Genomic DNA, 21,411 nt, shown 5'->3' on the forward strand with positions numbered 1-21,411 from the left:
TTTTTAAGGCTGAATAACATTCCACCGTATGTGAATGTCACATTTTATGTATCCATTCAGCTGTTGATGGACATACAATTGTGCCTACCCTTGGGCTAGTTTGAATAATATTGAATAATGCTGTTGTGAATAGGGGTGTACATGTATCTGTTTGAGTCCCGGCTTTCAATTCTTTTGGCCATAAACCTAGGAGTAGAGTTGATGGGTTTTATGTATGATAATTCTGTGTATCTTTTTGAGCATTCCTCAAACTATTTCCATGGCAGATGCACCATTTTACATTTCCTCTAGCAATGAATGAGTGTTCCAGTTTTTCCATATCCTTGCCAACACTTGTTTCCTGATTTTTTTTTTAATAGCCATCTTAATATATACGAAGTACTTAGGTATAAGTTTTATCTGTTACATTTATGATTGTAAGTTTACCCCCATGTATGGTTTTACATTTTTCTCTCATTTTCTGTGGCTTTTATAGAAAAGGAGATAGAAAACTTAAAAATAATTATGCCTGAACATTTTTTTTTTTTTGAGAGAGAGAGCACGAGCGTGCGCGTGAACACACAAGTGAACAAGGGGCAGAGAAAGAGAGAACGCACAGCGGGGCTCACCCAAAGTGGGGCTTATGTTCTACCTGAAGCAGGGCTTATGTTCACCTGAAGTGGGACTCCAGCTCATGAACCGTGAGATCATGGTGAGATCATGACCTGAGCCGAAGTCAGAGCTTAACTGACCGAGCCACCCAGGTGCGCCATGTTTTTCTAATGTCTCAAAGGGCTAGTCCTGCCCTATAACTGTTCCTCCATGATATTCTTTGGTAGTTTATACATTTTCAAAACAAATTTCAGACTTTGAGTTTTTAGAAGCGTGGTGGGATGTAAATGGAAATTGGGTGAATTAGCCAGGAAAGGACTAAATTTTCCGATCAGGTAACATGGTATGGCTTTGTCCATTTACAAGTTTCTCTTCTTGTTTTTCATCTAATTTTTCTTCTTTTTTTCCACCTAATTTAGTTTTTCTTTCTATAAGCCTCACCCACCCTATGTCATGCTAATTATGAAAGGTTTTTCTAGTTTGGGTGCTCTTTTTTTATTTTATTTTTAATGTTTATTTAATGTTTGAGAGAAAGAGACAGAGTGCAAGTAGGGGAGAGGCAAAGAGAGAAGGAGACACAGAATCTGAAGCAGGCTCCAGGCTCTGAGCTGTCAGCACAGAGCCCAACGCGAGGCTTGAACTCACTAACCATGAGATCATGACTTGAACCAAAGTCGGACACTCAACTGACTGCACCACCCAGGCGCCCCTTGGTTGCTCTTAGGAAGAACTGAGTAGTCCATTGCCTTGGAAATACATTGCTTGTGTTTCATGGACAAGAGGTAGTGACTGCTTTACTGTGCATTGTATATTACGAGCTGATCTTCAGTTTAAAAAGTTTCCATTGTTGGCAGTTGCTTTCGCCATTCCTGGATGTGGGGGCTTTGTATACCAAGAACCCCGCACTACTCTGCACACACCTGAAGATCTTGGAACACACAGTGAGCTGGCAGCATGTCCGGAATTAAGAACAAGAATTTACAAATCCTGATCTTTTTTTGGCTAACTGTGACAAGTATGTCTCAGCCCTGAATGAATATCTGATTCATAAAGTTAGAGTGTTTAACCAACATCACAGAGGGAACCTTGTGAAATACTCCTTGTTGCGGAAACCAGAGACCATTCAACTGCCATTTTACCTACTTGCCCCATTTACCCTGTCGTCTTGGTACAGGAAAGCCGTCAAAGCAATCTTCATTTCTCCTCCTGTCCCTCCGTTGTTTTTACTTAATGGTATTCTGGATTTGAATACTGGTTTTGCTGTTTGCTACCTGCGTGGCGCTGTCTGGGTGGAACCTCTGTGAGCTTCAGTTTTGTCTTAAATACGATGGGAATAGCATCTTCCTCACAGAGCTATTGGGCAGATAAATGGGCTAATGAAAAAAAATTTGCTAAAGACACTGCAGGATCCTGGATTGGTTCTTGTAACATAAAAAGGACCTTAGTGGAGAAGCTGGCGAATCCAAATAAAGTCGTAAGTTTAATTAATAGTAATACATTGGTGTTCATTTTTTAGCTTTTGACAAATGTGCTATGCTTATATAAGATAATATGCCCTTGACTCAGTTTCCCGTAATATTGCTATCTTTGTACTATCTTTCCAACTTTTGTTTTTTGAAAACTTAGATATTCTATTTTTTTAATTTATTTTTTAATTTACATCCAAGTTGGTTAGCACATAGTGCAACAATAATTTCAGGAGTAGATTCCAGTGATTGATCCCTTGTGTATAACACCCAGTGCTTATCCCAACAAGTGTCTTCCTTAATGCCCCTTACCCATTTAGCCCCTCCCCCTCCCACAACCCCTCCAGCAACCCTCAGTTTGTTCTCCGTATTTAAGAGTCTCCCTGTTTTTATATTTTTGCTTCCCTTCTCTTTGCAACTTTTCTAGAAGTCTAAAATTATTCCAAAATAAAAATGAAAAGGAAAGAAACTGCTTTGCAATTGATAGTGTTACATAAATATCAGGTGGTTTTATTTCAGATTTCTTTCCCTAGATTATTAGATTTAGTCCAGCAAATATTTAGTGAACAAATATTTGTCAAATGCCATTTTGCTAAGCACCATGGATGGTGTAAAGAATTACAAAATAAGGTTTCTGCCTTATAATCTCTTTTAAAAAAAAGAAGCTCAAGACACTGTTTCCTAAGTACCAGCACAGCAGATGTCACAGGGGCTGTGTGTTTGAGTAGCTGGGACCCCAGGTGTTGTGGGATCCACAAAGGGGATCAGTCTCGTCTAAGTAGTGGAGAGTGGGGCTGAAATGAGCAAGGGGGTGTAGGCAAGGTCATAGGAGACAGAGAGTGGAAGTAGTGAAAAATGAAGGAAACAAATTTTCCCTTGTTCTCAAGAAGGATGCAGTCTTTGAGGGGAGGTAAGTTGTGTATATCACATCATTAGGATTAATAGAGAACATTGACAATATGGTTTGAATAGAGCTAAAATGTAAAATACAGCAATTCTGTAAGGCATGACTAAATTCTAACTTCTTGTCTTTCTCAGTCCAGTTTTTTTCCTCTAATTGAAGCCACTTCATGGCTTGATTAGGGGACTCTCACTGGTTTATCATTGTGACTGTAGGCCAGTGACTTCATTGTTGATTGTCTGAACTTCAGTGTCTTCTGGGTATAAGCTGTGATGGGTGGATTTATTTCTGAGGTTCTTTCAAGCTCTCACATTCTAAGAATGTGTGTACATGTGTACACACACATAACACTTTTTGAGAACAGAAGAGTATAAGCATGGACACAAAGTTGTCAGCTCGAGGATACCTGGCTCTCATACTCTATTTCCAAATCAAAGCATAGCACAAAGCTTCAAAACAGATGAGCTACTGTGGTGGATCCCAGGCTCTCGGGTGGGTCTGTGGACAGATACAATCCTGGTGGGAACCCCCCCCCCTTTTTTTTTGAAATGGATTTCTTTATTTTTTTTATATTTATTTATTTATTTTGAGAGAGAGAGAGAGAGAACCCAAGAAAAAAGGAAAGAGAGAATCCCAAGCAGGCTTTAGCTCAGAGTCGGATGGTGATCCCATGAGCCGTGAGATCATGCCCCGAGTGGAAATCAAGAGTCAGCGCTTAACTGCTTAACTCATTGAGCTACCCAGGCGCCCTGGTGGGAACCCTTCTAACTAGATCGGAGGGTCTTTTCCATTGGCATGGAAAATGGGCCTCTGCTTTTGTTCTTTTCCTGGTCAACAGTCTCATAATAATTATTTTTAACAGGTAGTACATGTACATTCTGAAAATTTTAAAAGTATAAGTAGCTCAAACAGTGTAAAGTGTCCTTCCTGTTCCAGTCCTGTAGCCTCCAGTTTCCTCCCCGGAGGCAGTCACTGTTGTGTTCCTTATGATTCTTTCAAAGCTATTCTTTGACTGTACAAGCATATGCACACATATTCTTTGAAAACACACACCCACACGGTAGCACAATATATATGCTGTTCTGCACCTTCGCATTTAATAATTATCTTAGAAATGTTCGCATAGAATCTGAAGCAGACTTGAAGAGCTTTGCCTCTTTCCTTCTCTGCTAAACCCAGGCAGAGATGGGGACAATTTTAGTCTCATAAAAAAACAGTAATCACCGTGGATTCGACTATTTTAAATATGTTTAAATCCAAGAGCTCATAATGAGTGATCTTTACACAAAACAGAATTTCACTGTTAATTTTTGGAGACCAGTGAGTAAAAGGAAAGACTCAAGCATTTCTCCTGCCTTTTCTTTACAAACTGAACCTCAAGGTAGCCGAAGAGTTGATGAGGGACAGTTTCTCTTACAGGCAATGATAGAATTAGAATATAACTGTTTTGCAGTCCACAGCCAATTTAGGTTTAGGTAATAATCACCAGCGGCTGCTAGCATTGCCAAAGGGTGATAACCAGATGTTCTGTGCCTCCTGATGGAGGTATGCAAAGTCCATCTGTGTCACAAACATTGAGTTTATAAAAGTAAAAATAATATTATAATGAATCTAACCCCGGTCTTTAAATATTATTGGCTCATGGCTGTTTTAATTTCATCTACAGGCCTCCCCCACCTTTGTTCTCCACACCCGTCCCCACTTCCCTCCCCCCCCCACCTCCCTATGAATGCATTTAAATTTCTCATTATCGCTGGAGTGCTTGAGTGGCTCAGTTGGTTAAGCGCCTGACTTTTGCTCAGCTCATGATCTCACCATTCCTGAGTTTGAGCCTCGAGTTGGGCTCTGTGCTGGCAACTCAGGGCCTGGAGCCTGCTTCCGATTCTGTGTCTCTCTTTCTCTCTGCCTGCCTACCCCCCCCCCCCCCCGCCCCGCCTTGCATCTTTCTCTCTCTCAAAATTAAATAATAAAAAAATTAAATTTTTTAATATTGCCAACTGTTCTCCAGAGATGTTCTAATAATTTCTACTCCTACCAGTGATAGGTGAAAATGCCAGTTCTTCCTACACCCTTATGAGCGTGCGATTAACTATTTTTGTTCTTACCAATCTGATAGGTTAAACAATGGTATTTCATCATAGTCTTCAATTACATTTCTCATCTTGTAATTGAAATTGAGCATCTTTTAATACGTTTAGAGGTAATTTGTATTTCCTCTACTCTGAAGTGTCTGTGCATGTTTTTGGTCTTTTCTAATTGATTTGTAGAGGTTCTTTTCATATCAAAGAAATTAGCCATTAGTCTGTAATATGGGTTGGTAATAATTTTCCCCAACTGGTTTTTCTTTGATTTTGATTTTGCTTGTGATTTTTTTTTTTTTGCCACTTAAATTAAAAAAAACTTTAATGTAGTTGAATTCATCCATCTTTTATGTCTTCTCGATTTTGTGTGATACTTCAAAAAGTCTTTTACACTTTGAGATAAAAGTAACCTCCTCTGTTTACTTCCTTTTAAGTTTCATTTCTTATGTCAAAATTTTGGATTCATGTGGAATTCATTTTCATAAAACGAGTAAGGTAGGGATAAAACTCATTTTTTCCCCCAGTATATTACCCAGTCATCACAGCAATATTTATTGAATAATCTCTTTACTGCAGTCATTTAAAATGCCACCTTTGTCATATACTAAATTCTTATGTGTATTTAATTCTGTTTCTGGAGTTCCTTATTAATTTCATCACCATCTGCTTATTCGTGTACCACATTGTTTTAATTGTTGTGGCCTGATGGTGTGTTAAAACTTTAGAGAATTACCCGTCCCTCTACAACACTCTTCTTTAGAATTTTGGTGGCTGTTCTTCTGCATTTAGTTTTTCTTAAAACTTTTAAAATTAAAAAAAAAATTTTTTTAATGTTAATTTTGAGAGAGAGAGAGAAACTGAGTGTGAGCTGGGGAAGGACACAGAGAGGGGGAGGCACAGAATCCGAAGCAGGCTCCAGGCTCTGAGCTGTCAGCACAGAGCCTGATGTGGGGCTCAAACCCGCAAACTGAGAGATCATGACCTAAGCCAAAGCTTAACCAGCTGAGCCACTCAGGAGCCCCTAGTTTTTCTTATAACTTTTAGAGTGAATTTATTTAGTTCTCAAAAATGTGATGGTTTTTTTTTGTATTGGAATTGAGTAAAATTTATAGATTTGCATGAAGAGAATTGTCATCTGCTGTGTTTTACTAATTCGGCTGAGATAGAATAGGAAATAGAAGTATGAAGTCTTGCATTTGTGTTGGGGAAACACCAGTTGCATGAGATGGAGCCATTTATTAAACAACTAATTTAGCTGATGTGTGCCAGACCGTATTTCATACACTGGGGAGAAAGCAAATGGATTGATCACAGGTAGTCCCTAGGCTCTTTTCCATTTCTTAAGATCAAGTGGCATCACAGCCTGTGAAGAAATTTTGGTTTCAGCTGGTTACCAGTCTCAGGTTAGCCAAGAAGATTATATGGTTGCTTCAGAGTTGTTACAATCTTGGCTTGCTTTAGAGGATGTGCCAAGAGGGAGAAGCAGAGCATGGTAAATGAGTAGTTCAGGCTCTGGAGGCAGGCAGTCGGGGTGTGAATTAGGTGCCCGGCAACCTCAGCAGGTTATTTAACCTCTTTGAGCCTCAGTTGCCACAACTGTAAACTGGGGGTGTTAATTGTACCGAATGTGTACGGTTGTATGTGAGGCTGACATGAGAGAATCCAAAATGCTTTGCACTTTGCCTGGCATACACTGGGGTTCTGTACAAGTTAACTAATACCACTTCCATCAGAAAGCTGACTGCGCTGGTCTGATGGGATCTGATTTATTTTGTTCCGTTCCTGCTGTCATTATTGAGGAGAGGCAGTAGAAGAAGATACCTAGAAGAAAGCAGCCTGGTGATAAGAAGGGAAGGGCCTAGAAACATTAAAGCAAGAGCAGGCCTTCTAACTGGAGAAGGTGGATGAGAAAGGGGGTGGCCGGGTACTTAGTCTGCACTGCGTGGGGCTGGGGGCTAAGATCAGTTAATGGAATCCACTTACTTAACATGAGGAAAACCTGCCGGCAGGTACATCTGTTCAACAATGGAATGGCTCTGTAGCAAGCTCCTGTCAGACGAAGTGTGTAAGAAGAATCTAGATAGTACGTTTGTTACATTTGAAACTGCAAAAAGAATTTCTGAATTAGGCAGATGAGCTGAAATCACACCTAAGAGGTTTTCCTACAAAATTCTAGTACAAATGTGCATATGTGCAATCACATATAGAAAATTCTCTGCCTGTGGCTTATCTACTTTCGCAGAATTTTTCGGAAACTTTGATCCCTTTTGGAGTGGGAGGATATTGCAGTGTCTTGGAGTCCTTGTGAACATGAGTGGTCATCAAAGAAATAAAGAAATGGAGAAATAAGGAGTCTCGGAACAGGCTTATTTGACTTCTGTCTCTTTGTCTATTGTTACCTTGAAGACAAGTCCTTTATCTTTAGAGCCCATCTTTTTCATCTGCAGCATTCATCTTTGTTCCGTACTTTGAGCATGAGTCTTTGAAAGAACAAACACATTGTTGGAAATTTTGGCCTCTGCGAGTAGAGAGAGCTTTTTGAAGGAAGTTACCATTTGTACCCAGCAGACAAATGACAAGTTTAAAGAGAGGAATATGACCCTATAAACGTGGCATTGGCTTGCTTCATTTAGCACCAACACACCTCCCTGTTACCCTCCTTCCTGCTACTCTTTTATTGCAATATGTGATCATAATATGTTAGAAAAATTCAATGAACGTATAAAAAAGAGGTAACACTTAATATATTTATTTCAGATCCATCTCCCGATTTTTTTTGGCGGGGGTGGGGAGGAAGTGGGGACAGGCCATTACTGACTTGCTCTCATTTCCAAAGTTATGTTTTGTAGAACTTTTTGCTGTCACCAGATACATGCATGGTAAAATTATAAGGTACTGTGTTACCACTTTAAGTGAAAAATCTAGTAAACGTGAAAACAAGTCTGAGTCGATCTCTTGAATATGATTTCTGTACTTCCAGTGAATGATGAACCCGCTGCAGCCACTGATCCCGAAGAGTCCTCTGTTGTTGGTGTGGCACCCTCGCCTGCTGCGGTGTCGAGTGTGACCCCGAACCCCACTGCAGTGTCTCTCCCTGTTCCAGCCACACCGGCAGAAGGCGAGGAGCCCAGCACTTCAGGCACACAGCAGCTCCCGGCGTCTGCTCAGGCCCTCGATGCTCTGCCTGCTGGGTGAGTAGCCTTCCAGCAGTGCTACCCCCACTCAAATCTGAGGCTCCTTCGCTAGGACAGAAACAACGTGGTTATTTATTACCTCGTGGCTCGTGGTCTCTGGGGACGCTGCCATGCATAGGAGCGAGGGAGGTGTAGAAGACCTGCTCGTTCTCCATAAATCTTAAAAAGAATCTAAATCATCGGGGGCAGAATCAATGCTACCTTATACCACGACTTGGAAAAAAGAGTGTAGCTTTTATGGAACAAGGAGCTCATTTTGCCTTCCTTAGTCTTTGGAGGGTGTTTGCCTAGATCCTGCTTAGAAAACAGCTTTTCTCTCTTTATCTTAACAGTCTATAGAGGGCTTTAGGCTCTGAATATTACTGTATATTACTCCTATAGCCGGGGCTGATGGTAATTAACATGGACTACTAGTTTTCTTGCCATCCTATGGTTTAGAAAGTAAAGACCTTGGATGATAAGAAGATGGCTCCACTAAGACCAAGGGAAGTTCCAGTTTGACTAGGTAGCAAATAGAGATTAAAGCATGGACCTGGGAATCAAATCAATCTGGCTTCAAATCCCCACTGGACCCTATGTGACCTTGCTCAAATGGCTTACCGTCTGTGTAAGGGGGGATTAACAATCATGCATAGCTCTCCAGGAAGTTAAGGGCATGTGTGAAGCGCCCACCCAATGGAGGATGTTCCAATTGGTGAATATTTTTGAATTGACTGTGAAAGAGCCATAAAGGAAGGGAATGGTTCTGAACTGAGAAATGAAGTCTTATCTCAGCAACTACCAGTCATAGTCAGGGCCCGTCCTATTGTGGTCCCAGGGTCCATCCTAGTTATCAGTTTGGTACTGAGGAAACCTGTGTCCTTATCACCACAGTCGCTGTGGTCTGGCTGCTGCTGGTGGTGGTGGTGGTGGTGGTCGTGGCATGTAGGTGGGTCCTCTGTACCCTTGTAATTAATTCATAAGGGAAAGGGGAAGGACGCATGGTCTCTAGCTTGATGAATAATCTGCCATGTGTTCTTAAGCCTCTTTAGAAAACCCACTTGTTAGAAACAAAAATCGTAAATCTGAAGGCAGATGTGATTTTTACCACATACATATCACATTCTTAGCATTTGGCATACTACCTAACATATTTCTTAATAAAGTATGATGAATAAATGAAGAGTATTGCAAATAGTTTCTAATACCTCAAACCTGGAGAGAATTGGGGTATTGAGAGGTGCCTCTGAAAAGTTTTTGTGAAGTTTTTGATTTTGCGAGAAGATTAATAACCAATTGCTTGTGTCCAGCTCTTCCCTACAGAGATTTATTTTCTCTTTTATATGTGGTAAAGGATACTAGAAAGACCTTTGTTTGGTTTGTAATTTCAAATCTGTATGCTGTAATTTGGGGGGAACAGAGCAGAATCATTTTGGCAGAAAGGAGAGAAAATGGCTGCTCGTGTCCCCTGTGAGCTGTTTGTTTTCTTTTCGCTGAGCAAATGCCTGGAAGGCCGGCTTCACTCCTGTGTCAGTCACAGGCAATTAGGGCTAATGGCTCAACATGTCTTTATGTAGGGTGTGTGTGAGGGTTACTGTTCTCTGGGATTGGGCTCTTCCTGTTTCCAGGCAGCTGGAAAACTCCAGGCTCTGAAAACACTCTTTATTCTGAGTTTGGCAGATGGAGCAGCCCAGGGAAGCCGATTCCCCACCCCCACCTTTGCCAGAGGCTGAACACTTTTCTGAGGTAGAGTTTGAACACTCTCTTTTCCTTAGAGCATTTAGAATGTGATGAGATCCGTGTGTGGGTCCCCTGTGTGGGACATGTATGACAGTCTGGAGAAGGGTATTGAGACCCAGTTTTCCATCCTAAGGCAGCAACCCCTAAGACAGTAGGGAGCTCGGTACTTTGCAGGCTGGCTCAGGCCCAGGAGATTGGAGATTGCCACCAGGACTGCTGGGTGTGTGGCATGAGGATGGCGCGTTTCCGGTTCACTGCTCTGTGATGGCAAGTCGGAGAGGACATGCCTCCTGCAGTGACCCTTCCAAGCCACAGACCTACCATCACCACACCAGCTTCTTTACAAGTTCAGGAGATCCAGACAAGAGCGGTTATTCCTTTACCCCTGGTATCTTGGCTTTAGGAGTCAGGAGACCAATTTTAACCATTTTATTTTATTTTATTTTATTTATTTTATTTTATTTTATTTATTTTTATTTATTTTTATTTTTAAACGTTTATTTATTTTTGAGACAGAGAGAGACAGAGCATGAACAGGGGAGGGGCAGAGAGAGAGTGAGACACAGAATCTGAAACAGGCTCCAGGCTCTGAGTGGTCAGCACAGAGCCCGATGCAGGGCTCGAACTAACGGACCGTGAGATCATGACCTGAGCCGAAGTCGGACGCTCAACCAACCGAGCCATTCAGGCGCCCCCCCCCCTTTTTTTTTTTTCTTAAACGTGATTTTAACCTTTTTAAATCAACCTCTGAATAATGACATTTCACACCGAGAATGCTACCACGGCTGCCTACTGTTGTTGGGGATAAATTCTCAAATCCTTAATCAGGCCTAAAAAGCCCCACACCATATGACCCCACCTACCCCTCCGACCTTCCATGGAAGACTCTCTCTGCCTTGCTCTCTAAGCTCCAGCCTTAATAACTTAGGTTGGTTTGACAGATGGACCTCCCTTTCTCTGGACTTAGGACCCTTCACCATGCAGGTCGCTCTTTCCTAACACTCACTGTTTTTTCCATTAATCAGTCAGCACTTCCCCTGGGAATCCTTCCTTGATCCCTGGCAGACAAGGTCGAACTGCCGTGCCTACTGTAACTCTTCTCACAAAGTGTATTTGCTTCTTTCGCATCTCTCTGCCCCGGTGGGCTATAAAAGTCATGGTGACAGGAGCCTGACACAAAGTAGGCCCCCCAGATGTATTTGTAATGAATAAATTTAAGTGCCATCTTTTTTTTTTCTTCCACCTGCATGAATGTGTTCTGCTTCTTTGATGCTTCAAATAGCAACTGTGACAGGAATATTGCACTTTCTTCCCAGAGGCAACAGTGGAAGGCTGTCATCCACTGGGTTTGACTGGCTTTGGGTTGAAATATGTCTCTCGCAGGGTGGGGGACGCTCTTCCCTGCTCACTAGGGTTCCTTGTGCACCGGCAGATACGGCGGGGCGTGTGTCCTCTTTGCTAAGGCATTTCTGAGCCACGCAGCCCTGCTTTATCAAGGCATCCAGCCGACTGTCTCTTCCCAACCTCATCTGCTCAACTGAGCGATAGAGCAGGTTCACTTGGGGATCCCAAGGGCCCATCTTCCTGGTTGCTGTGTTGCCTTTCTGCAATAGTTGCGACTCTGGTCTTGAAGAGGTTACACACGTCTGCGTGTTTTAAGGACTGAAGGCTCCTGGAGGCTGGGCTGTGGAAGCCCACAAACAGGGCACCCCTCGTCCCTTTTCTCTCCCCCTGCGCCCAAACCCTCCATCTTTCTGTACTTTGAAATTTAATTAACATGAAAGAAGCCAACTGGAAGGGTGTGGCATTTTCAGGTTGCAAATGTGCATCAAAGAAGGGGGTGCCAGGAAGGCTCAGGAGACATGGTGAGATAGTGGTCCAGGCAGTGGGCGGTGGGGAGTGAGGCCACTTTGATCAGCTGGCCCTGCATCTGTTTTTTATCAGCACCGAGCCCACTTTGGGAACCAAACGCTCATTAACAGAGCGTGCGTACATGGCTTAGATAAACTCTAAGTGCATCCTGGGCTCTGCAGCTCGCTCAGTCCCTCGCGCACAGAGGCACATTATTTTCCTCTGGCGGCCTGCACTCTGCTGTGGTTTCTTACATAAGGGAGGCCGTTGTGTTTGGACTGCCGACTTACCTCAGCACTGCCATTTCACACCGTCCTTTTTCTCCCGCAGTCATTGGCTGGCCTGTCTGTTTCCTGCCTCAAAGTAGAATTAATTGAGGAGGGGTGTTTTCTAGATCTTTTGGGTTTGCCATCTCCCCTGCCTCCACACCCGGTTATGGAGACCCAGAGGCCCTTTTCTCCAGGTGCTCCTTCAGACACTGTCAAGGATGATAATCTGCTAAGAGCTCTCGGACGTTTTGTTTGTAGAGAGCTTTAAGAGACGTCGGAATTTGGAGCTTCTCTGCTAAGTTATAAACCAGCCGCTGCCATTGCATTTCATTCCAAACTCATTTTTGGCACTCGCCAAAGATCCTTACCCAAGGAGTTTTAAAACAGTACTTCTTACACTATGTGGAACCAGTCCCCCCCACCCCTGCCTTTTTTGTTTTATTTTCTTATTTTCAATCCGTTAAGAATCCTTATACTTTTGTTCTCTACTTATCCACCGATCACATAAATTTAGATGTTGTGGCAATGCCAGATTGGTACAAAAGTTTCTAAATGCTTGGAAACTTCTGTACTTTTTTTGCTAAACAGTAACTGGGCCACGGACTATGCTTTGAGTAGCACCAGATTAAAGGATTATACTGGGAGACTCGGTGCCTTTTTTGCTGAATATGGTTTAGTTCTTGGCTGTGCAAGGATTATTACATGCTTAGGTAATGCTGAATAGTGCATGCTTCTGGCTTCCTCCTCATCATCTCAGAAGGAAACCTTACTTCCGAAGACTCTTCTGTTGTCCAAGGCTGGCCCGTGAGATGTTCTCACACTATTATGTGTATCTCTTCATGTGTAATTACGAATATCCATTTTTACTACACTTTCTGGAGAGTTCCACAAGAGCAGAGAATGTTACGTCCATCTTTGTATCCCCAGCTCCTAGCACAGGACCTGGCTTCTAGGGAGACGGAGTGAGAAGTGTTTGTTAATGACTAGGTAAATGATTTCACATTCTCAGTAGCATTTAAAATTAAAAAAGATTCTAAGTAGAAAAAGAAAACGGAGAAGAAAGAAGAACAACAATAACAAACACCCAGATTTAAGCATTGGTGCTTTGCAGACTGTGTGTGTTTTTTCCTGACCATTAGTAATAGCTAACATGTGTTCGGCGTTTACAGTGTGTAGGGGCTGCTAAGTTTTGCCCGTGGATTATTTGGTGCAGTTTTCACAACTCTCTGTGTGGTAGCTGCTTTTATCCTCATTTGCAGAATGGGAGACCTTTTAAGCAATTTGCCCAGGACCATATATACAGACACATACACATAAAAACATGCCTACCAAAATCTGATCGTCTTACAGCTTGTGCTTTTAAAATTTATTTTTTTTATCATAAAATGTTTTAAGCATGCAGGTAAGAGTGGAGTGTAATGTAAGAAATACTTATCACCACCCAGCTGTATCAGATTTTAGCATTATGCTATATTTACTACAGACTTCCCTTTTTTAACCTCTTGATGAAGAAATTACAAATACATTAGAAAGTCTCCGTGAGCCTCTTCCCGATTCCTTTCCCTGTATACAGAGATAAGGTGGAACTTGGTACATTCATTGAAAGTGCTACAAGGTATTCTATAGTATGAATAGATAGCATTTTATTTATAATTCACATTTATTTATACTTACCCTATATCTGATATATAAATATAAAATATAAAAATTTATGTAAACATATATTTACACATCTATATTATTTTAACAAACATATTTAGTAATATTTTATATGTAATTTATATCTTCCATTTGTAAATTTAATGATATAACAATAAATAAATGTTTTCATATTTTATATTATTATCTCTTCACAATTATAAACAACGCTACAATGAAGTTTTTCTGTGCATGTCTTTTTGTCTGTGTGTCTGTTCTTTTAAGGCATATGCTGGACCTGGAATGTCACTGTAGGGATTGAAGATCTTCAATTTTAATAGATACTATCAAATTGCTCACCGATTCTTACATTCCCACGAGCATACATACTAAGCATTCCTGCTAAAACTTAAAATTGTGAAATTTTTTTGTTTTTTTCATTTTGGCCAGCTTAATGTCTGTGAGTGGTTTATCTCTTTGTGGTTTTAATTTGAATGTCCTTGATTACCACTGACATTGAACCTCTTCTCACATGTTTTTATTTGGTTCTTTGATTTCCTTCTTCGTGAGTTGCCTGTTCATACATTTTTGTTCATTCTTCTATTTAACCGTTTGTCTTGTTTTTCTTTAATCTGTGAGGTTTCTTAATATAAGCTGGGGACTCCTTGCTTTTCAATTACATGCATTGCAGATATTTTCTTCCAGTCTGTGGCTTGTCTTTTCACTTTTTAACGTTATCTTTCATTGTACAGGAGTTCAAAATTTAAAGTGGCCAAGTTTGTTAATCTTCATGTACAATTTGGGTCTTGTCTAAAATTCTTCCCTACACTGACGTCGCAAAAATTTTCACACACCCTCTACATTTTGTTGATTTTGATATGCTTGTTATTTCACATTTAAACTTTAAAATCAAAATGTAATATACAAGCTTAATTGGCAGTATTTTTTTCTTTCTCAGTGATATGTTAAATCATATAATTGATAGCATTTTAGATTTAATGAAAAATAGCATATTTATATAAGTTTTTAATCAAAAATTTGTAGTATGCCTGTTATTTTAGCTTGCAATGTATTATATAATTATATATAATTATATTATATTATATATATCATATTATGTTATATATGGCAACATATTATAAATATCTGGACAAGTTAATATCATCTATAATGTTATTTTCTTAAAAAAAATTTTTTTTTAATATTTATTTATTTTGAGAGAGAGAGAGAGAGAGAGAGAGCGCGCGCACGCGAGGAGGGGAGGGGCAGAGAGAGAAAGCATCCACGTTGCCAGCGCAGAGCCCGATGCGGGGCTTGGACCCATGAACCGATCATGACCTGAGCTGAAATCAAGAGTCAGATGCTCAACTGACTGAGCCGCCCAGGCGTCCCTATCATATAATGTTATTTTCGATGAGTGAATACTTATTATAGAAATAACATAATTTATTTTACTAATCGTCCATTTAGAGGCATTGAGGTTGTTTCCATTTTTTGTAGAACATGTCACATACTGTGACAGATGCGCTTATAGCTAAATCTTTGACACATACTTATTTCCTCAGCATCCATCCTAGAAGCAGAGCTGCTGAGTTAAAGGATATTCACAGAGGAAAAGTTTTCGACCAAGTTGCCAAATTGCCCTTTTGAAAGAGTATACCCATTTTTGCTCCCACCAACTATGTTTTAAAGGGTGACTGTTTTTCTCTGCCTTGCCAAATTTATTTGCAAAATTATTTGTCAACGAACATGTTAAACTTTTTTTTTTTTTTTGCATGCATACCATCTCCAGGAATTCCCTTGCTCTCAGTAAAACCATACATTTTAATGTTTCCATCTTTCATTGAGGAGCCTTGGAAACTTTTCCAATGCAAAGGAATTAGAAGGTTGAAGAAGAAGGAAAAAAAAGACTTAATTCAGAAGCCTTGATTGAGGCTCAACTGTGCCATTCTCTGCTTACAGGGCATAAAGTACTGGTTGTTGGTAGTTTTAAAGAAGGGGTTAGTGTGCTTAGATTGAACGGAAAGCCCAGTATCTCAAGAAGGTTTCTTGGGGGAAGACCGAGTTTAACACATTTCCTACCCAGTTTACAAAGGATCTACTGAAGCAGTGAAAACAGTGAATGGGAAATTTGTTCCATTGCACCAGATTTCTGCCTCATAAAAGTCTGAAAATGTCCCTAACAGAGGAAATAAATCTTACGGTTCACCCAGGAAGTGGCTAAAGTTTGGGGAATAAGATTTTATTAGAAAAGCATAAAATAAGAAGCTGTAAATCCCATGAGGTTTTTGCCTGTGGGGAGTTGAACTGCCGCATACGCAGCTTTAAGAATACTTGAATACTTTTATGAGAGGACTGGGTGGCCCAGTAGGTTCAGCATGCGACTTTGGCTCAGGTCATGATCTCACAGTTCATGAGTTCAAGCCGTGCGTCGGGCTCTGTGCTAACAGCTCAGAGCCTGGAGCCTGCTTCCGATTTTGTGTCTCCCTCTCTCTGCCCCTTCCCCACTTGCTCTCTGTCTCTGTCTTTCTCTCTCAAAAATAAATGAACATTAAAAAAAAATTTAAAAGAAGAAAGAATACTTGGGTACTTTCAGTGTCTTTTTTTGCAGTTTAGTTTTTGTCTATGTAACCAGGAGGGCATCTTTATTTTGTGGAGTGTGTAGAGTTCTGGCTTGACTTTGTTTTCTAACATTGTGTATTTTGAGTGAGATCAACTTTACTATTGCCCACTGACTCTATTAGTCAAAGGCAGCAAATTAATAAATAATAAAAATTAGTAATACTTTTACTAAGATTGAATTTTTGAGCACATTGGTAGGTAAATCTGTAAGGGCCTCTTATTTTTTTTTTTAATGTTTATTTATTTTTGAAAGAGAGGGAGAGAGAGAGAGACAGAGTACGAGCAGGGGTAGGGCAGAGAGAGGGAGACACAGAATCCAAAGCAGGCTCCGGGCTCTGAGCTGTCAGCACAGAGCCCGACGCAGGGCTCAAACTCAAAGACTGCAAGATCGTGACCTGAGCTGAAGTCGGGCGGCTTAACCAGCGAGCCACCCAGGCGCCCCTGTAAGGGCCTTTTAAAGAGAATGTCTCTGACACTAACCTGAACTACTCCTGTAGCTGTTAGCCCTTTCCATCTTAATCCTACTGTTGGTGAAAATGTGATTCTGTCCACACAATCAGGGAAGTCTGCCCAGTAGGTATGTTGATCAGGGTTGGCTGAATGGCAGAATAATCGAGAATTTTCTGAAGACCTTTTAGGAAACCTTCCACAGGAGTGTAGTGACTACGTTTAGGGGACCAGACAGTTTCTTTCAGATAACACAGGAGAGAACGGATAGGGTGTCATCCTCACGATGGGATTTTTACCCTTTTAATGACGGTGAGGGGTGTGATTGGGGCATGGGCATGGAAGATAACTGAATAAAAGGCATAGGAGCAAAGGTAGCATAGGTTAAAAAAATTACCTAAAATTAATTGCAATTGGAGGCTACTTTTCAAGTGCCTTCAAATACAAAGACTCTGTGTAGTCCATGGTTGAACTGAATGTTTCTCGTTGAAGGCCAAGGAGCAATGTGTTGGGAAGGGACCTGAATCAAGCTTGATGCTTTGAACACTGTTTCTGAGAACATCAAAGGAAGCTATTCAGTGGGAGAGGATATGGCCATGTGACCAGGATGCAGTATTGAGACCCATGGGTAGTTGGATTGAAAAGCCTTTTTATCTCAGTGTGAAGAAGATGCTTATAAGGGACAGAAACCTCACCCTGACAGGGACGTGCCAATGAAAGGTCGCTGCCAGTATCACTTTCTTGGCCTGGGGAGACCGAACCAAGACAGTGGGAAGGCTTAATCTATGTGGGTCAGCAGTTACCGAGGAGAGCTGAGAATTGGGAGGTTCTTTTGATTGTGGACAGAATTGACCGACTGTGCTGCAGTGAATGAAGGGAAGAGATTTGTGTGAATTCTGAGGAGCCATGCAGGTAAGGGAGGAGTTGCGAGTTCTCTAAGAAAAGCAGTTAGGCCAGGTCATGGATCAGGGAGGACCCATATGGACATTTAATCTGAGCAGGAGTCCAATTTCAAAAGGAAAAATGTAGATATCAAAAAAGGCAATGCAAGAAAGGTCTTGTTCCTCTGGTAACTATTTTTCCAGTGAAGCCAGTTGAGAGGGTTCATACAAGAACATTGAAATTTGCTGGACAATAACAGCCCTTGAAAGAGAGTCTTTCATTTCTAGGATCAGGTGGGATCAAAGATGGGATGGACAGATCTTATCTGGGCTTGGAAAGAGCTGCTGTACCTCTTGAATATAAGCGAGGAGGTCTTCGCACTGATTTTCTGCCAGCGTGTGGGAATACCCCTGTGTCAATTAAAGACATTTACTTCATGGAATTTTTTTTTTTTAATGTTTATTTATTTTTGAGACAGAGAGAGAGCATGAACGGGGGAGGGTCAGAGAGAGAGGGAGACACAGAATCTGACGCAGGCTCCAGGCTCCGAGCTGTCAGCACAGAGCCTGACGCGGGGCTCGAACTCACAGACCGTGAGATCATGACCTGAGCCGAAGTCGGAAGCCCAACCGACTGAGCCACCCAGGTGCCCCTACTTCATGGAATTTTAAGTATTATCCCATCTTCAAATTAAAAGATGAGCCAAAGTATAATATAACCAAAGTTTTCTCTTTGTCTAAAATGAATTCTAAAAGTAGAGACTACTTATGAAAGTTGTAACACAATTTTTGGAATAAAGAAAAATGTGTTTTGGCACCTTTCATCTGCAATTGCTACAACAAATATTTTGTCTTTTTAAAAGGTGCGGCCTCACCCACATATTATGGATAGGTTTCCAAATAGTGACTGCACAATGAGCCAGACTCATTTTGTTGGTGTTTTGTGCCAGAAATTGCCAAGGAAGGGAAGGACATAGCTAACTTCTTAGAGGATGCTGAGGAGTTACCAGCTACTTAAGGCTTACTGGGAGCAGATGTTATGAAAGAGTGGTTTGCTGCCATTTCCTTGAGGAGCTTCCATATTTCAGTACTCACTCGTAAGCCAAGTATCTTTTTCAAGACTCCTCATTTCCAAATTCAGATGAATAAAGAGGGTATCAGATTTGCTACTCTATTACTGAGCAGACGGGAGGAGTTTGAGGATCTGGTGTGAAGCCATAGTATGTTAGCCTCGCTTTTTTTTTTCTCTGCAAGATCCCTACAAGAAAGGTTTTCCGTGGATGGGACAACAGCCTCTCGAGCTGATAATATTTGTTATTCTTTTGTCTTTAATTCAGAAGGGCATCTAGAGGGAGAAGATCTTTAACTTTACCCAGGGTACATTTTTATCTGGTCACTTTTGGCAGAACTGTTTGCCCTTTTAATAAAATAATGAAGTGTAAAGATCTTTTTGCAGCGGGAGGAATCAGAGCACCTGGACCAAGTCACCCATATCCATTTTGACCAGAACATTGAGCAAGAATACCCAGGAGAGAAGATGTTCTCGAGCACGTGTTAATGGTTGTTGGTAGCACTCTGATCCTCAAGCCAGTGGCTGATCCCTTTTGAGAGGTGGGACTCGAACCATTGGACCTCACTGCTCCCAGGGCTAACCCTCCCAGTGGTGCAAAATGTGCAGTCTCTTCTGGTAGATCACGTCTAAGCAGAAGCTTCTGATTAAAACGGAGCCTAGAGATGAACACGGTGGACCTTTGTAGTTACCCTCCAGTTGTCTTGATTCTCCAGGACCCCCTACCTGGACTCCAGTGCTGGGGAAGGCTGTTTACTTTGAGATGGGGATTGAGAAGGCACCTGGCACCTTGTTTTCTGGGTAGTAGGTTCCCTATAAATTCTAGTCGACCTTCTTTTTCCTCATTTCTTCCTTTCAGCATGGTGTGGTAAAACTCAATGGCTAGGAAGTCAGAGCTGAGTTGGAATGACACATAAAAGTTACTTAGCTTCTCTGATCCTCTGTTTCGTCCATGGTGATGGCACTTGCGACCTTAAAGGTTGGAGGCAAGGACTTCATGAGGTAAAACATGAGCCCATAGCTCATTATAGATGATCAGTGGGTAATGATGACCCCCTTCCTTTCCTTGCCATAAAAACCTCACATATATCTTTATCTGACCTAGCTAGCATCTGAGGTGTCGGTCAGTGCAGTCTGCTGATCAGGCATTTTACTATTTTCTAAAAATTTTTGAAGTTTATTTATTTTGAGAGAGCACGAGATGGGGGAGGGGCAGAGAGAGAGGAGGACAGAGAATCTGAAGCGGGCTCTGTGCTGACAGCAGAGAGCCCGATGCGGGGCTCAAACTTACAAACAGTGAGATCATGACCTGAGCCAAAGTCAGACCCTCAACTGACCGAACCACCCAGGCGCCCCCAGACATTTTAGTTTAAATGAGAAATGGTATTAAATAAAGCTAACATCCATTGGAATAGATGCACTAGGCCTTTAGTAATAGAAATTGGGACATTATTTCAGTATTCAATCAGCTCTGCTATTATGTATGTATTCCTAAAAATCATCATGCTATGCAAAAAAAATCATGCCATGAAAACCACAGGGTTTACAGGAAAAAAAATGGGTTAGGGGCATAACATTCAAAAATGTGTCAGAGGCACACACAAAAAATAGGAAGCTAATAATGATGGTAGCACAGTTTTTCACATGTTAAATGGTTGAGGTGCATAACACTACAATGAGTGTGTGTTCCCATGAAAAGATCTGGAGTTTACTTGTGGAAGCAGGTGTCAGAAGTGTTTGAGCTTGTGAGTGTTGTCATAAAGTGGTTGCAAGGAGGATCATCTGAAATCAGACGGGAGTTGTAAGGCCAGATGTGGATGAATATGGCGTACAACACGTAGTAAACTGAGGCAGCTGTAGATGCATATGGGCTTCGTGTGTTCCTACGTGACTGGGTTCAGCTGGGGGACGTCATCTGTGTGCATTTAGTGTTTCTAAAAGGAAAAGCCATGCTTAAGCAAACACAAAATTCACATGCTCACATTGTTCCCTCGTGTATCAGTCACATTGGGATAGATTTATGTTTTCAAAACAAGCATTTCAGCAGAACTGACTGTACTAGCTTCCTGGAAAAGGTCACCTTCTCTTAGGCAGTACCCACAAGTAGCAGATGAAATCATTTTAAAACATAAAGGCTCATGGGACCATTAACATCCTTTATGAAGTGGTGGCCATTTTATAAATATAAAATTTTGTATCCTTCATATATGGATTACCATATTCTGGGTAAAGAGGAGTTATTGTCAGACTGCATTGAGTATGGGACTAGCAGGAGTTGGGTGGGTGGCCCTTGGCTGTATTCTGTAGTGATTTTGCTTGTAGATTATCTCTTTGGATCATCTACTGCCTTGTTATTCTTCCACTAGCACAGAATGGCCACTTTCGGCACCCCATATCTCATGTTACCTTACACACAGACTCATGAGAAGTCAGTAAATAATAAGAGGAGAGCAGTCCATAAATAACAGTATGCTGTTTGTTCATTCACCCGGATCTCTGTTAAAGATCCTCTGTAAATGAATCTTGTATTTTAAAAAGAAATGCGGTCATGAATATCTGTGATGTTAGGAGAACAGGGATAGTCATATGATTTGTGACTTTAAAACGTAGTGTAGACTGAAAAGGCTGAAGGTAAACTTTAGGTGACGTCTGTGAAGCCCAGAAATTGCATACAAATTTTCG

The 21,411-nt window shown here is 41.3% G+C and overlaps 1 protein-coding gene across 2 annotated transcripts in view; it reads left to right on the forward strand.

Annotated features, from left to right (window-relative positions):
- The window catches only part of WWP2 (WW domain containing E3 ubiquitin protein ligase 2), a 148,251-nt gene that overhangs the window by 94,339 nt on the left and 32,501 nt on the right, over positions 1–21,411 (forward strand). For both annotated transcript variants that reach the window (XM_043599552.1, XM_043599553.1), the window contains one exon: positions 8,020–8,230. In XM_043599552.1, the coding sequence (XP_043455487.1) occupies positions 8,020–8,230 (211 nt within the window). The remainder of the gene's footprint in view (positions 1–8,019; positions 8,231–21,411) is intronic.

The sequence above is a fragment of the Prionailurus bengalensis genome, chromosome E2, assembly GCF_016509475.1.
Source record: "Prionailurus bengalensis isolate Pbe53 chromosome E2, Fcat_Pben_1.1_paternal_pri, whole genome shotgun sequence".
In the NCBI taxonomy this organism is placed as follows: Eukaryota; Metazoa; Chordata; class Mammalia; order Carnivora; family Felidae; genus Prionailurus; species Prionailurus bengalensis.